Below are 14,510 nucleotides of genomic sequence, written 5' to 3'. Positions count from 1 at the left end.
TTCACAGGAGCTAGCGGCTACGCCGTGAAAAGGATGGCAAACCTTCTATCGTATTGCGTTGGACAGATTTTCCGTTCTTTGTTCGTTACAGTAAGCGCTCGCACTAGAGATGGGTAAGATTGTTACAGTACCATAGTCATGGAAAACAACCCTCCCCGAGCCGTACCTCTGGGGCCGTCAGTTGAAGGTCTGTGTTCAACATCAGCCACCAACTAGTTAACAAACACGACGCTTTCTGTGTTTGCGTGTGTGCGTTGGTGGCAGTGTTGGCATGAAGATCCGAGGGCTTGGGCCAGACTCTCTGACGACATTTTCTTTGAGGCTCCTGTACGTTATGGGATCGTCTTGCATGAGGGAGATTATCACCAGCCATGTCTATGCATGTTTGGATGCTGGCTCGTCTAGTCGAAACGCAGCTATCCCTGGTCCGTAAGATACACCAGATAGCTCAGCTCTGGTCAGAGTTAGCTTGATGATAGGGAATATTGATGCTGGATCATTATCGAATACCAGGTCACACCCCCTCTCCCGTGACCTCGATCAACGTTGCTATCTTCCACGTTTCCCGTTAGTTCAGTGTTTCTCGTGTGATAACGACGAGTCTTGTCTATTTACATTCTAGCGCACAAAATGCTAGGGGGGAATACTGCACAGAACAACTCTGCTGCAATCAGAGAGGGGAAATATTGCGGAGGTGGCGCCTGAGTTGGATCATGTCTCGTTCTCGTGCCGTGCCATGTGACGCATTTGATAAGGTGTCATTTCGATTGGTGCTTCTACAGGAACTTTGAGACCCTTGCGTTTTGGAATGACATGCTTCGCAGAGAGACAGACAGGGAAAAGGGCGCGTCTGGACACAGTGAGGGAACGTGGTGGGTGTGGTGACCTCTCACGGGACCATAGTGATGACCTTGGATGAGGGTTCGATGCGTGGGGGGAGTTGGAGGAAAGGTGATCTGCGAGACTATGGTCTAGGGTAATGATAACGGACATTGCTCCTTAGACATTGGATCAGTCCAACAACATATCAATGAACCACTTGATTCAGTGAATAGTTGTTAGATGGTGGTGTATAGTTAACCTCCAGTATGACTAGAACTGACTCGTTATAATGAGCTTTTTTTTTGTGACGACGTGGTCATTGTCCATTGCATTCGACTAATCGACCACTTGGCAAAATGCAAACCTCACCTCATCACTACTATCTCACTCATTCGGATAACTTCCACTCATAATTCTGATACATCATCAGAAACACATCAACCACTAGCAGTGTGCTATATCGTGTCATTTACCCAAATCTACCCCTCCCATCATGCACTTACCCGTCATTCTATGCGTTAGCAGCTTAGTGGTATATGTGCCCTGTGCCTAAATCGAAATGCTGATGCTCCTACCCGAGACCTGCACCTTGATACCGATTAAGCGTCCGTATGTAAACTCCCGCACCGGTCCGGGTGCTCGCATTACGCCGAGACGGGTGACTACACGACGGGATATCATATGGTATCTATGTGGATTTGGTGGTAAGCCAAAAGCCACTACATGTAATCGATGGACGATAGCAAGAACCTTGATGTAAGGCGGAAGGCAAAATGATCACTTCAATGGAGACAGTCTAAGAACATGACTTTTCGATACCCTCGTTTTAGTCTATAATATTTGCTGACCTGGCCGAGAGATGGTGGTCGAGCATGAGTTCACGTGTAGCCTCTACCCTTGTTCCTTGACCCAGTTACTGTTATTCACACGATAAGAAGAAGAAACATGGAAACGGCGCGTATTATAAGTTGAATCTGCGGTTTCTTTTTAAGGAGAGTAGTGCGTACCCTGGTCATGCTGTTCCTCAAGATGGACCGCTCGGGCTACAGACATGCCTGAAGGTTAGATTCCTATCCAAATACCAATCATCTGAGATCAAGTGCTTCCTTTCCTATGACGGAGTATATACCCAGAGAGTTTGGGCATGCATCCTGAAACTGGATTATATATGCTCAACTTCCGAGCCAACATTCATCAGTCAACATTACGCGTGAACTGAAGGTTTGCACCAGTTAATTTCTTCTGCCATCCGCAAAAATACAGTTCTGAGCTCGAGACCAAGGTCAGGATCGAAAATACCAGCCGCTGGATTTTAAAGAATGAACAAGCTGTAATAATCTTGAGATATATCTCTGTCTCCTATTCACTTATTCATAGTACGTGCGATCTAGATCTCAGGGGCCAGCATGGCACTTCCATATTTACATTGTTGCTTTGCCTGGATGACAGCACTAAAATAAGTCGTGGATACCACAATAATTCACCTTTATATGACCCAGATATAACTCTTTGTAATTCTGCTGTAATTGTTCTTTCTCTAAGTATTATGGAGCCTGGCCGCATCATGGTGACTGAGGAGACTGGTCAATCGTGCGCAGATTGCAAGCCACATACGGTGAGGCAGTTAGAAACACATTGGACATATTAGCAAATCATATGGATCATTAGAAGCAGAAAGAGGCCATCCAAAAACAGTTCAAATCATGTTCCGTACCAATACTTCCACAGCCTCCTTAAGACAAAGGTGGCCACCATAATCCAAGAAAGCATCCCCGACCGTCGTTTTAAATGGTGAAAACCATGATAAATAATGGGAAGGGTACACGTATATGTATCCTGAAAGTGTATCTACCCCTTCTTAAACCCCGAGTTTCAGAAGAAGGGATTCTGATATGAATGAGAAAAACTTACGTTCTAAAAGCCAATAGTCATTAGCTCAAAACTGCCCCTTCACAGGATCAGTTAGGAATGCATATGGGAACCTGTGAAAGGGTGAACTGTGGTGCGTTTAAATATCTATCAGTGTTACTTTTGCTTCCCAACTAAGCCCGTGGACTATCTCGAATACTTGTATGGGGTTTAACGAGGCTATGACTGCCATTCACATGCGCATCATCGATCTTATATTTTGTGTTGTGTTTTATCTGTTGTAGTGACGCTGAATCGAGAGAAAATTCCAGTCGTAGTCTTCAGTACTTCATCTACTATGCAAGACAGGTCCCCCGAGTGTCCTTGATCGTGGTCTTACAGCCAAAGCCGTGCTGATCCATTCGATCTGGTGCATGTTAGTAAAATCCTATCAAGCATAACACACAGATCAAGTTATCTTGACCCCAACAACCTTCTCGATGTACCACAGCGGGCGTTAGTACGATAGCCCTTTGTTTTGGCGTACGTCTCACCTCAAGATATTAGCGAGCTTGCTTAAGAAGACCATGGACAGTATTTGCCTCAGTGGTTGACTTGTAAGACAACCCGACTTGGGCTAACATATCGAGATCTGTAGGGTAATGCTAAAGCTCGAGCACCATCACCAATGTAAGCCATAGCGACCTTAATAGTCTCGATAGTATCCAGAATATCAACCTTCGTGAGGTTTAGAAAGTTGCTCCAGTTGACAACTACATGATTGAGTCATCCACATCTGCGTCTTCTGCTGACTAGGGTTCCCCATTCCCGGCGAATATCTTGGAGTTCAGCTGGGATATCCCCAGTATCTTCTGTCTTAGAAGCCCACCTGTCCGACGGGCCGTACAGGAGTTCACTACCCCGATCGTTTCTGTGATGTTCTTGGAATTCAAGGTGAGAGCGCCGATGATGTTACCCAGTATCGTAAGAGATGAGGCGATCAATGGATATGAGCTATAATTGACGTTGAGCAGGAGAGCTTTCGCCCCTTCGACAATGATATTCTTATTGCCCTTATGGCCTGACTGCATGAATGATACAATTGACAGCGCCTTTCCCCCAGCTTTAGGTAACAATTGTTGATCGGGATACTTCATTCTTAATGCCTTATCCGAAAAGATCTCTAAGGCATTTTTGGAAGCCGGACTCAAGATGGCCAAGCTTCGTGATGAACTGCATCGGGCTGCATCAATGTCAGCAAAACTTCCGCAAGATTCAACCACGAATGACTGCTTAACGTCGTGGGTATGTTCTGGATACTTCAAATTATATCACTACCCAGTGGAGTTTCTTTTGCGTGTTTAATTGAGAGAGGACCTTGACTTATGGGGGCTCAATATGATGCGCTACACACAAGGCGTCTCTCTTTTTACTTATCAACCATGACATTAGATCACGGTGAAAGACCTTTCGAGGCAGAGAAAATTCATATTTTCAGATATTATCTATCTTATTATATAACTTGTCCAGCAGGTAGGTACCTAGTACTCAAGCCCAATAATGAAGTGTTCAGTTGTTGATAATGGTGATTGGCTGAGAAATGAGGAACATCTGTGTATATTAAGATAATGTCTGCCCCTAAGACGCCAAATGGGAGGCCAACAAGCATTTATAGCTTAAGATTTAGGTGAGGCTATCTTGATTGTCTCTGTCGATTCAGAAGGTTCGTGTAAGTGGTCGGGGATGTCACGTGCTCTCGTGTCACTGACGTTCCCGGTTTGTCTCTTTGTTTTCCCTTTCGGTCAATTCACATTCGTTTTAGCCACACAGAGGCACAGTCAATTGATTTCCTTTCACAACCGCTCTTCTCACCTTCTACAAGTCGCCTGCTCGCGTCTGCTTTCACCCTGGAAGATGCACGACCCGCCACCATGACAGACTCGCAGATGCTTGCTCAGGCAGGCAGCAATGAGACGCAGGATAGCCAGCCCATTTTCGAGGCCTACAGGGCTGAGTTTGGTGTAGGCACGGTACGTAACCAGTGTAGCTAAATTACCTCTGCACTGGGGTTTGCATCCTCACGATCAAGGTGCACTAACACTTGCATGCCTCAAACAGCTCAGTAGTTCGCCTCCCAGATACGTTCCATCGTCGAAAATAAGCACGACAAGCCCAAAACAGATCCCTTCACCTACGAGCGAAGTAGTTGTTCCATCATCCGACCCGACAGTCATCGATTTAGCAGTACCAGCTACTGCTGTTTACCACGACACGTTATCGGACAAAGCGCGTTCAGGGGGGGCCACTACCGAGAATGACGATCCGCCGCACTGGGACACGACCAGGGTGGCACTGACACATTCGAAAAAGCAATGTGCAACTCTCGAGGCAGACATGGTCAATGGTGTTGCACAGGGCCTCCAAGACCGCGTCAGTTCGAACAGCAACGTGAATTTGAGCGTTCGGGTGCCAGCTACATTCGTCAGGTCAAAATACCTTGCCAACTTATCCGCGCGCCATGACAGCCCGCAGTCGCAATCAGTGCAAGACAATGCACCCAAGCCTCTAATCAAGTGTCTCAAGCCGCCGGCCAGTGCTGTCACTGCCGCCTTGCGCAAAATGGACTATTCTCAACAGACCCCGACGCAGGTGAACGATGATCGTGATTACAGCGAATACTGTGATATTGTACCTTCGAGCCCCATCAATGGCGATACCCAACTCGCCTCTCACGAACCTCGAACCCTTCAGGATGATGATACAGGAGCCGTGAATTTTGCGAACATGAGCGAGCTGGGCCGGCCTTCGTCTCAAATATCAGAGGATGCAGGTTTCGACAATACTAGAGGTGACTGGAGACATCCTGACGGGACCTCACAATTGAATAACGGTCAAACCCCGCACCGTCCTCACGCTCCTACCTTCGAGACGCCTGCTGTACCCAAGAACCCATTTGCTGCGAGACCTAGCATCGCCGCGCCTCTGGCCGGTAGTCAATTATTCGGCCAGACGCAGTTTTCTTCAGCCATCAAACATATTAGTCCAACATCTTCACGACCTTCTCCGAAACTCTTCAACTCTATATCGCCAAACATCATTGAGACATCTCCTTTGAAGAACCGCGCCAATGTCTCGTCGCCATCCGATATTCGAACCTCGAGTCCTCAACGCCGTCTCCATGACATCCCCGAAGCATCATTACAAGATCTAGATGGGGGACCTATTAGAGCGGCAACGCCCGTGAACGACCAATCTACAGCTGGTGAAATGATTCCAGAATCACCCCCATCCACTGATCCCACACCGCGAGCCAAAGTCCCCCGATCGTCGAACACCACTGAGCCAATGTCACATTACGAGCCAATGAAGAAGTCTCAGGAAAGGAAGAGTATTGAAAACTTGGTAATTCCTCCCTGGGATTCCGACGATGACTCCGACGATGCTATCCGACGGTTGGAGAGACGAAAGAAGATCGAGCGGAAAAAGGCAAAGGCTGCAGAGGAAATGGGCCGCGTTAGCTTTACACCCAAGATCAGGCGAAATCCAGCAGAGCAGCCATCGAGGAAGAAGAGAAGGGTTTTGCCGCTTGAAGAGACCGAAACAACCCTCAAGCCGTCTCCCAAAACTGACAGGGGTAAGGGGCAAGAACTGCCCCCTCTCGTAGATGACTCCCAAAAAGGGCTGGTGGCTTCTAACGAGACTCTCCCTGTGACATCAACTAAGGCCACTCCAGGGAACAGTGCTCCTCATGATCCGCAGATCGATCATGATGGAGACATAGTCTTGGCCGATGCGGACAAGGTCGTTGTAGACGATGACATGATACCTGCAACCAGTCCAGCGCCTTCTCTCCCACCTACAGCACCCGTTGAACAACCGCCGCCATCTGAGCCTGAGCTACCACAGCTGCGGAATGAAGAAGAGGGCTTGCCACAAGGCCCTAATGAGCATTCGGAGCCTTCATCTTTGCCACCAGCACGGAAGCGGACGACTAGGACTTACGGTCGTGCAGCTCGGCAAAAGCGTAGAAACCCATTTCTCAGTTCCTCTTTCTCGGACGGGCTGATGAGTGATTTGGACCCGAAACCTACGCCTATATCATCGCCCCTACAAAATGTGGTTGCGGTTTCGATGATCGAAGAAGAGCCAGAGGAGGAATCACCCCTGCCCCGTGCAGCAGAAGATAAGAGCGAGAAGAAGTCCGCATCGCGGTCCAGGAAACCTGCCCGTGATGTCTATGCGGATCTTCCACCACCGATGACTACTCGCTCGCGTAGGAGCGATCGAGCAGATACAGCCCCGGTGACCCCATTGGCCAGTCGCTCAGTAGGTCAGATACCGCCGACATCGTCGAGTTTGAGTATCCTTTCAACAACACCTTTGCCTTCTGACAAAACAACACCCGGGACACAAGACTCCCCAGGTTCTGAAAGGCCAGAATCAGTCACTCTGCCGTCTCCGAGACGTAGTCGCGATTGCCTTAAGGACGAGGCTGGAAAAGGATCCAAGACTGGGTCACCTCAGCCAGCCAAAAGAGCAGCAAGAGTATCTAAGCGATTTTCATATCTGGATTCGGATTCTACTGATGAGCTACATCTCTCGCCAGCTGCAAGTGTGCTTGAAAGGAGCATGGTGCATTCTAAATCTAGTAGATCCTTCAAGCAAAGCTTTGCCCAGTCCCACCGAGTAGGACGACTGTTCGAGGGCATGGTCTTTGCCATTTCTTTCTCAGACCAGTTCAAAGCACAAGAACGTAAGAAATTATCGACGAAAATCACACAGTCAGGAGGTACGATTCTTGCTGAAGGGTTCCAAGACATGTTTGAACATTCATCCATTATGAATGCGACCGATCCTGTGATGGATGAGCAGGACTCATTGCAACTCACCAAGCTGATTTCTGAGAGCGGGTTCACAGCACTCATTGCAGACAAACACTCACGCAAAGTTAAATATATGCAGGCTCTGGCGCTGGGGCTCCCCTGCTTAGCCCCTCAATGGATAACGACATGTGTCAACAAGGGCGTTATTGTCGATTGGGAGCCCTATGTTCTTTGTGCAGGTGCATCCACTGTGCTTGGCAATGCAATCCGGTCAAGAATATTGGCACCGTACTCGGCGACTGAAGCAAAGCTGGCCGAGGTCATCCAGCAGCGACCGCGACTCCTTGACGGACAGCGTGTCCTAGTTGTCATTGACTCAAAGAAGTCTCGGAACGAGGCTAAAGAACCTTACATCTTCCTTGCGACTGTACTTGGGCCATCGATTTCGCGAGTGTTCTCAACACAACAAGCAAGGGAACTGTTGTTAGAGCATCAGAAAGCTGGAACTCCGTTCGACTGGTTATATTTGGATAAAGGAACAGGGACCGTCGACGCTGTTCTTGCGCCCACAGAAACAACAGGTAATAAGAAACGTCGAAGATCAACCGCAACTCAGCCTCGGATCGAAAATATTCGCGTCTTGAGCGACGAGCTCGTCATACAGAGTTTGATTCTCGGACGTATGGTGGAAGAAGATGAAATGTATACATAATCATGGCTCCATTTTTTAGAGGGCGCTTAAGGTCTATCACTATCTTGGGAAATCATGTCGATCACTTAGACTGATGATGCATTGGATGGCGTTGTAAGGCGGCGGGAGGGCCTGGGAAATAATGGCATTCAATGGATGGCTATGGCAACGTATCGACAGTACTGCACTAGCTTAGGGACAGGACACATGGAGCTTATACCAAGTTGTTTTTCGAATTTCGATGGTTGTGTTCTTAAATGATATGGTACAACGCAGCAGCCGGTTACATCATACTGTCGTTATTCACCTGGGGTTGTCCACTAAACGGGGGCAGATGTTCAAGGATTGCCCTTTGAATCCACTATAATAGTAAAGCCTGACGAAATTTCCAAGGAATCAAGGAAATTTGGGCATTGAGTTTGGATAGGCGAGATATTGCAAGCAAGTGCAATGAGTAGGCCTCGGGGGGCAAGAAAACTTAGACCTGGATATAGGGTATCAAAAATAATCTAAGCAAAGGATATCCTAAACTTAGTAAAGTTACCCTAAATTTATCCTAAGTTACCTAAGTCATTTTGTCACTTGGGATCAAGGTCCTGAGTATTCTTTCCTCCCCTAGGTAGGTATCCAGTATCAAGAGGATGGATCATGCAGGGATCAACGCTCCTGAAGGGTAAGGCATCTCTCTGTTTGTAGGGGTCTAACTAGAGGAGACAGAATTGCCATGAATCAAGTGAGAGAAAATGGAGAGCTAAGAATACCTAGGAAGGTACGTGTCGTGAGTTTCCCATTCATACCCCGCGGTCGCTTCGATCTTCAGCGGCCAAACAACACCATCCACTCACCATCTTCTTCCCCTTCCATCGCCACCATGAACGGAGCTTCAGCAAATACATAGGGAACTGGAATCTCGACCGCTCGAGACCTTGAAATTTACCGAGAACGGAGCATGACCAATCAGTTGCGACAACGGCACCTGTTTGCGGTAAATCAACTCGACCAGTCCTCTTATCATTCACTAACTCATTGATTTAATGGTCCAGGATTCGATTGATACCACATATGGCTTGAAGAATTATACTGGTGAAAGAATATAGAAGCAAAAGACGTACTTGAAGCGATTGTAGAGGGATTTTAAGACATATTTCGCCTTCTTACTTGCTTGTAATTGCACAACCTCGACCTCGTCCAACTTGCGATCGCCACCCAAGATCGAGACCACGTTCCTTGAATGCGGACTGAGCTTTTCACCTGGGAACAATTTTCAATCATTTTCCCTTTTCAACCAGCGCATTTCTACGAATTCCCTCAAGCTGGTTGGTGCGGTGTCGACCAAGCCAAGGGCTCCACGATGGCCTCATGCTCACCTAAACAGGCCTCAGAGCCAGCTCGCGAAAGAGAATCCTTCAAGTTAGTTGCATTCTCTTCATATTCACAGAAGCGAATTTCACCCGTATGATTTCTTGATCACTAACAAAGTTAGGTATGGAGCGTCGCTGCTAAACGATATTACAGACTCGCCCACTGAAGGCTCGCCCCCGGTCAGCTCAGCCAACGGAACTGTACCCAGCGACGAGATAAAACGACAAGAAACTCCGAGAGACACTGTTCTTGCATCTCTTGCACAACTTGGACTCTGGAAAACAGGCACTGACCGCGCCTTGATATCTCTGTTCGATCGGAATCACCAATATATTGTCGCCGAGACTACACAACGATCATCTCTTGCCAAGAGCCCCATCCGGCCAAAAGACAGAAATGGAGACTTCTGGCTATATCCAGGGACATTTCCACGACAGCTCTCGGTTTGCGATCGGGCTCTTATGGCACAAAATCGCGACTCTTCCTCCTCTGATAAGGAACTGCCTCTTACTCTGATACCGGATCTTAAAGCCGATGCGAGACTCTGCAAGATACAGCATCCGCTATCAGAATTTCCTGCCCGGTTTTATGCTGCTGTCCCTGTGCGATCACCTGCTGGTGTTGACATTGGTGTTTATTGCGTCGTAGACTCCGAGCCGAGAGAAGTCGAGAGCTGGACCACCAATGACACTCAGGTTCTACGAGAAATCTCCTCTAATATCATGGACTACCTTCGATCCAAGAGTGTGGGAGATGCTTATCGAAGAAGTGTCCGCATGACAAGGGGAATTGGTTCGTTTGTCGAGAAGGAGTCGTCCATGGCGGGTTGGAGAGCTCGAACAAATTCTCCGGCCTTCCACGACGATGTGACACGGGAAGGAAATCTAAATTCTGAACAGCAGGCCCTACAGCAGTTCAGAGACATCAATATTCAGGAAACACTGCCGGTTCACGTACCAGTGCAACTGAATACGACAGGAGAAACCACCGCTATTACCGGGGAGGTGAAGATGACCAGCACTTCATCGAAGAGTATGTCTGTTCGAGAATCCGATGCTAATGCCAAGGAGAAGGAAATTGCCAAGATATTCTCTCGGGCAGCCAATCTCATACGAGAAGGAATAGAGATCGAAGGCGTCGTCTTCCTGGACGCGAATTTCGAGACGTCGGCTACCGATTCAATGCTTCACGAGGGCCAGTCTTCGACCGAGTCATCATCAAGTAGCGATGAGTCAAGTGATAGGATCGAGCAGGAAAAGTCTTGCTGCGGAATTTTAGGGTTCGCTACTTCAACTTCATCAAGCATCAATTTGGATGTAGGTTCTGATATCCACACAACCATGCCAATGAAGTTGCTAGCTGCGCTCTTGCGGCGGTATCCTGCTGGTAAAATCTTTAATTTTGACGAGGATGGTAGCCTCTTATCAAGTGGTTCGTCTGAGGTCGACCTTTGTACACCGATGCCTAAGGAAGAATATTTTGGTCAAGGGTCAACTGCGGCGCTATCTGGTAAAACTCAGCGTCCTTGGTCACGATCTTTAGAAGGACCGTCAGTTTCCAAGATCTTCCCTGGTGCTCGAAGTGTGGCCTTTGTGCCTGTTTGGGATCCCAAAAGAGACCGTTGGTTAGCGGGAGGTTTCGCATATACTCGGACACCCACGAGGACATTTACGATCGAGGGCGAGTTGAGTTACCTGCGAGGATTTGGCATGCTGGCCATGTCAGAAGCCCAACGACTCGAGGCCTTGCTCGTGAACAAGGCTCAATCCGATGTGCTTGGCTCATTATCTCACGAACTGCGTACTCCTCTTCACGGAGTCATGCTCTCAGCCGAGTTGTTGTCCGATACTCAGCTGGATGTTTTCCAGGGAAACCTACTGCGAACCCTTGAGACATGTGGCCGAACACTATCCGAGACCATTGATCATCTTTTATATTTCTCAAAAGTCAACCAAGTTGCAGCTCATCGAAAGAAGGAGCGTCGAGCTCGAAAACGATCTGTTGTTTCAGACCCTGCCACGACGGTTCCCGCGAGTGTTTCGACCTCTGAGGTTAGGCTGGACGCCCTAGTTGAGGAGGTCATGGACAGTGTTTTCGCTGGCCATGTTTTCAAGGGTAATGAAGCCCATAAAGCTTGGCAAACCGCAAATCCAAGCAAGCTCGTGAATACGGAGGATGAGAATGATCTGACGGGTGGTCAATCTGAAGACCCAGTCAAGTACGAAGTGCCGCTCGGACACGATGGTCAGGTGGCCATCTTTCTTGATATTGACCCTTATGTGCCGTATCGCTTCCATGTTACCGCAGGAGCACTCCGCCGTGTTGTGATGAACCTTTTTGGAAATGCACTCAAATACACACACAAAGGCACAATCACGGTTGCCCTATCTCAAAAACCCCTGTCCTCGAATAACCCAAGTAGTCACAGACGCTTGGTTCGCATTTCGGTCACAGATACTGGCCAAGGAATATCCCCAGACTTTCTTCGAAACGAGCTCTTCAAACCATTCTCTCAGGAAAACCATCTTTCAGACGGTACCGGTTTAGGCCTAAGTCTGGTCAAGAAGACCGTGGCATCAATGGGCGGCAAGATATCGATCGAGAGTGAAGTCAACGTCGGGACCACAGCAACCATAACATTGCCCTTATCACGGTCGAAAGACTCAGACAGTTCAAGTCCAGGGCAAGAGAAGAATGAAGTTGATGACGAGACCAAGCGCCTAAAAGGATTGCGTCTGCGACTGGTCGGTTTCCCTTCCGAGGAGGATATCAAGTCGAAAACGGGTCAGGGCATTCCCTTGTCTGCAATGAAAGTAATGTGCCATCGATGGCTGGAGATGGATGTTATCAACGAAGCTGGATGCCAGGACGTGGCTCCGGATCTTGTTCTATGCAATGAGATGGCGATTGGGGACCCGGTGCTAAGTAGCGAAGAGCTCGTTAGGTGTCCCGTGGTTGTGGTGTGCGCCAATGCCATTACGGCACATAAGCGATCTTCCGAGAGCAAGACATCTGAGGACCAACGAGTTTATGAATTTGTTTCTCAACCGTAAGTATATTCCAAGCCCGTAAACCTGTAAATACTTCATCTTGCTAACTTGCAGTTCCAGTATTGGCCCACACAAACTTGCTCGAATTCTTCGCATAGCGTTATGGAGGTGGGGGGACTTACAAGCGTTATCGCCAGCTGTGCCAGTAGGTGAAGATGAAGAGCATTTGGATTATGCATCAGATGATGCCAAAAGGTGCTCGACTGGGAACAATACAGAAGGAGGTGCCCCTGAAGATAAATCGACACCAAGTCCAGGAGTGGCGTCACTAAAACGCCCTGGTCCTCCATCACGAGCTCCGTCAAAGCGCCCTTCCCAAGCGACACAACAACAGGGGTCGACTGCGGCGAGCGAACCTAAGAGTTTCCTCCTTGTCGATGATAATCCTATTAATATCTCGGTGTTGTGTGCGTACATGAAGAAGCTTAAGCGCAAGTATATTACGGCAGCAGATGGACTTGAAGCTGTGGAACTGTTCCAGAGGAACCCAGATGAATTCAGTTGCATCTTGATGGACATCAGTATGCCACGAATGGACGGTATTGAGGCTACAAAGCAGATACGGGCTTTGGAGAACAAGGAGGGTCGGGAACCCGTTGTCATTCTTGCCCTGACAGGTTTGGCATCAGCGAGTGCCCAGCAAGATGCTTATGCAAGTGGTGTTGATGTGTTTCTCTCTAAGCCTGTTAAGCTCAAAGAGCTGAGCAGTATACTGAGGGAGAAGAGTTTGGCGTAGATAGTAGGTCGGCCACGGAACAAGGAAACGGATGGCAAGAACTACACGATGTGAACGAAGCATACGGCATAGATAGACGGTCATTATTCGTTAGACGTTTCATCGTGGGATGGAGCGCTGGGTGCAACCTGATCAAGGGTGGAATAGATTAATAGAAGACAACAAGTTACACGAATATGTTACATCCATCTGAGCGGGTAACTAACTATGATCATCTTCATCAATGGCCTGTACGTGTTATTGGCAGTGGTGTCAACTTGTACAAATCATGCCGCACAACGCTGGAGGATCATGCTGTTCTTGCATTCAGATCAACACTTGATGTTCAAGTATATGGCATGCACATTAGTTTCATTCCTTTCTACTTAACCATAGCGAAAATGAAAGATATTATTCAGTTAATAAGCGTTCGCCGAGAGGCAGAAAAATGATACGTAATAACCTACTATATAAACCTTAGTACGGAGGTCCCTACTAAAAGTTTTATCCTACGCTAAAATTACTAGTACTATTAAAAGTAAATTAGTACTTTTAAATAAGTTAATTTCCTACTAAATAATCCTTACCTTTCTTATACTTATTTCCTCTTTTTAGCTTAATAATTTTTCCTATATAATAAGGTATCTATTTAATCTATACTTAAATCTTTTCTTATAATATTACTAATTAAGCTACCTTTTACCTATAAATAGCTTTATATTTACTTTAAAGTATACCTTTTTTTATTATTTTTCTTTTTAAATATAGCTAGGTAGCTTTAATAGTATTTAAATTAAGGCTATTTTTATACTAAAAAAGTTACTATATATTAGTAAGGTTAAAGACTTATTACTATATATAGTAGCTATATACTAGTACCTTATCTTTCTAAATAACTATACTAGGCCTTTTTTCTTTATATAATTATATAAAAGGAAGTAATTTTAAAATAAGAATTTTCTTTTAATATTACTACTAGTTAATACTTTTTTTTCTTTTTTTTTTATAAGTTTTTTATTTTTTTTATTTTACTTTTAAGTAGGCTTTTTACTTAGTAAATTCCTTAAACTAACTCTTCTTATTACTATTATTAGCTTTTATTTCTCTTTTTTCTTTAGCTTAAGCTTATAGTTAAGCTTTTTAAAAATAAGTATAGAATTTACCTTTTCCTTTTTAATTTCTAGAACCTAGTAATAATA

At 46.6% G+C, this 14,510-nt stretch overlaps 2 protein-coding genes across 2 annotated transcripts; both read left to right on the top strand.

Moving 5' to 3' along the window:
• Window positions 1–4,601: 4,601 nt before the first annotated feature.
• FSUBG_13859 (DNA damage checkpoint protein) lies at window positions 4,602–8,205 on the top strand (the record flags this gene model as incomplete). Its single annotated transcript, XM_036678793.1, has 2 exons — window positions 4,602–4,700; window positions 4,789–8,205. The coding sequence occupies 2 exons, from the start codon at window positions 4,602–4,604 to the stop codon at window positions 8,203–8,205; spliced, it is 3,516 nt and encodes a 1,171-aa protein (XP_036530679.1).
• A 1,330-nt stretch (window positions 8,206–9,535) lies between these two features.
• FSUBG_13858 (nik-1 (Os-1p)) lies at window positions 9,536–13,332 on the top strand (the record flags this gene model as incomplete). Its single annotated transcript, XM_036678792.1, has 3 exons — window positions 9,536–9,594; window positions 9,668–12,595; window positions 12,657–13,332. The coding sequence occupies 3 exons, from the start codon at window positions 9,536–9,538 to the stop codon at window positions 13,330–13,332; spliced, it is 3,663 nt and encodes a 1,220-aa protein (XP_036530678.1).
• Window positions 13,333–14,510: the final 1,178 nt, after the last annotated feature.

The sequence above is a fragment of the Fusarium subglutinans genome (genome assembly GCF_013396075.1).
Source record: "Fusarium subglutinans strain NRRL 66333 chromosome Unknown NRRL66333_c0000411, whole genome shotgun sequence".
Classification (NCBI taxonomy): domain Eukaryota; kingdom Fungi; phylum Ascomycota; class Sordariomycetes; order Hypocreales; family Nectriaceae; genus Fusarium; species Fusarium subglutinans.
The sequence above is the reverse complement of the archived record's forward strand: the minus strand, read 5'-3'. Positions and strand labels throughout refer to the sequence as shown.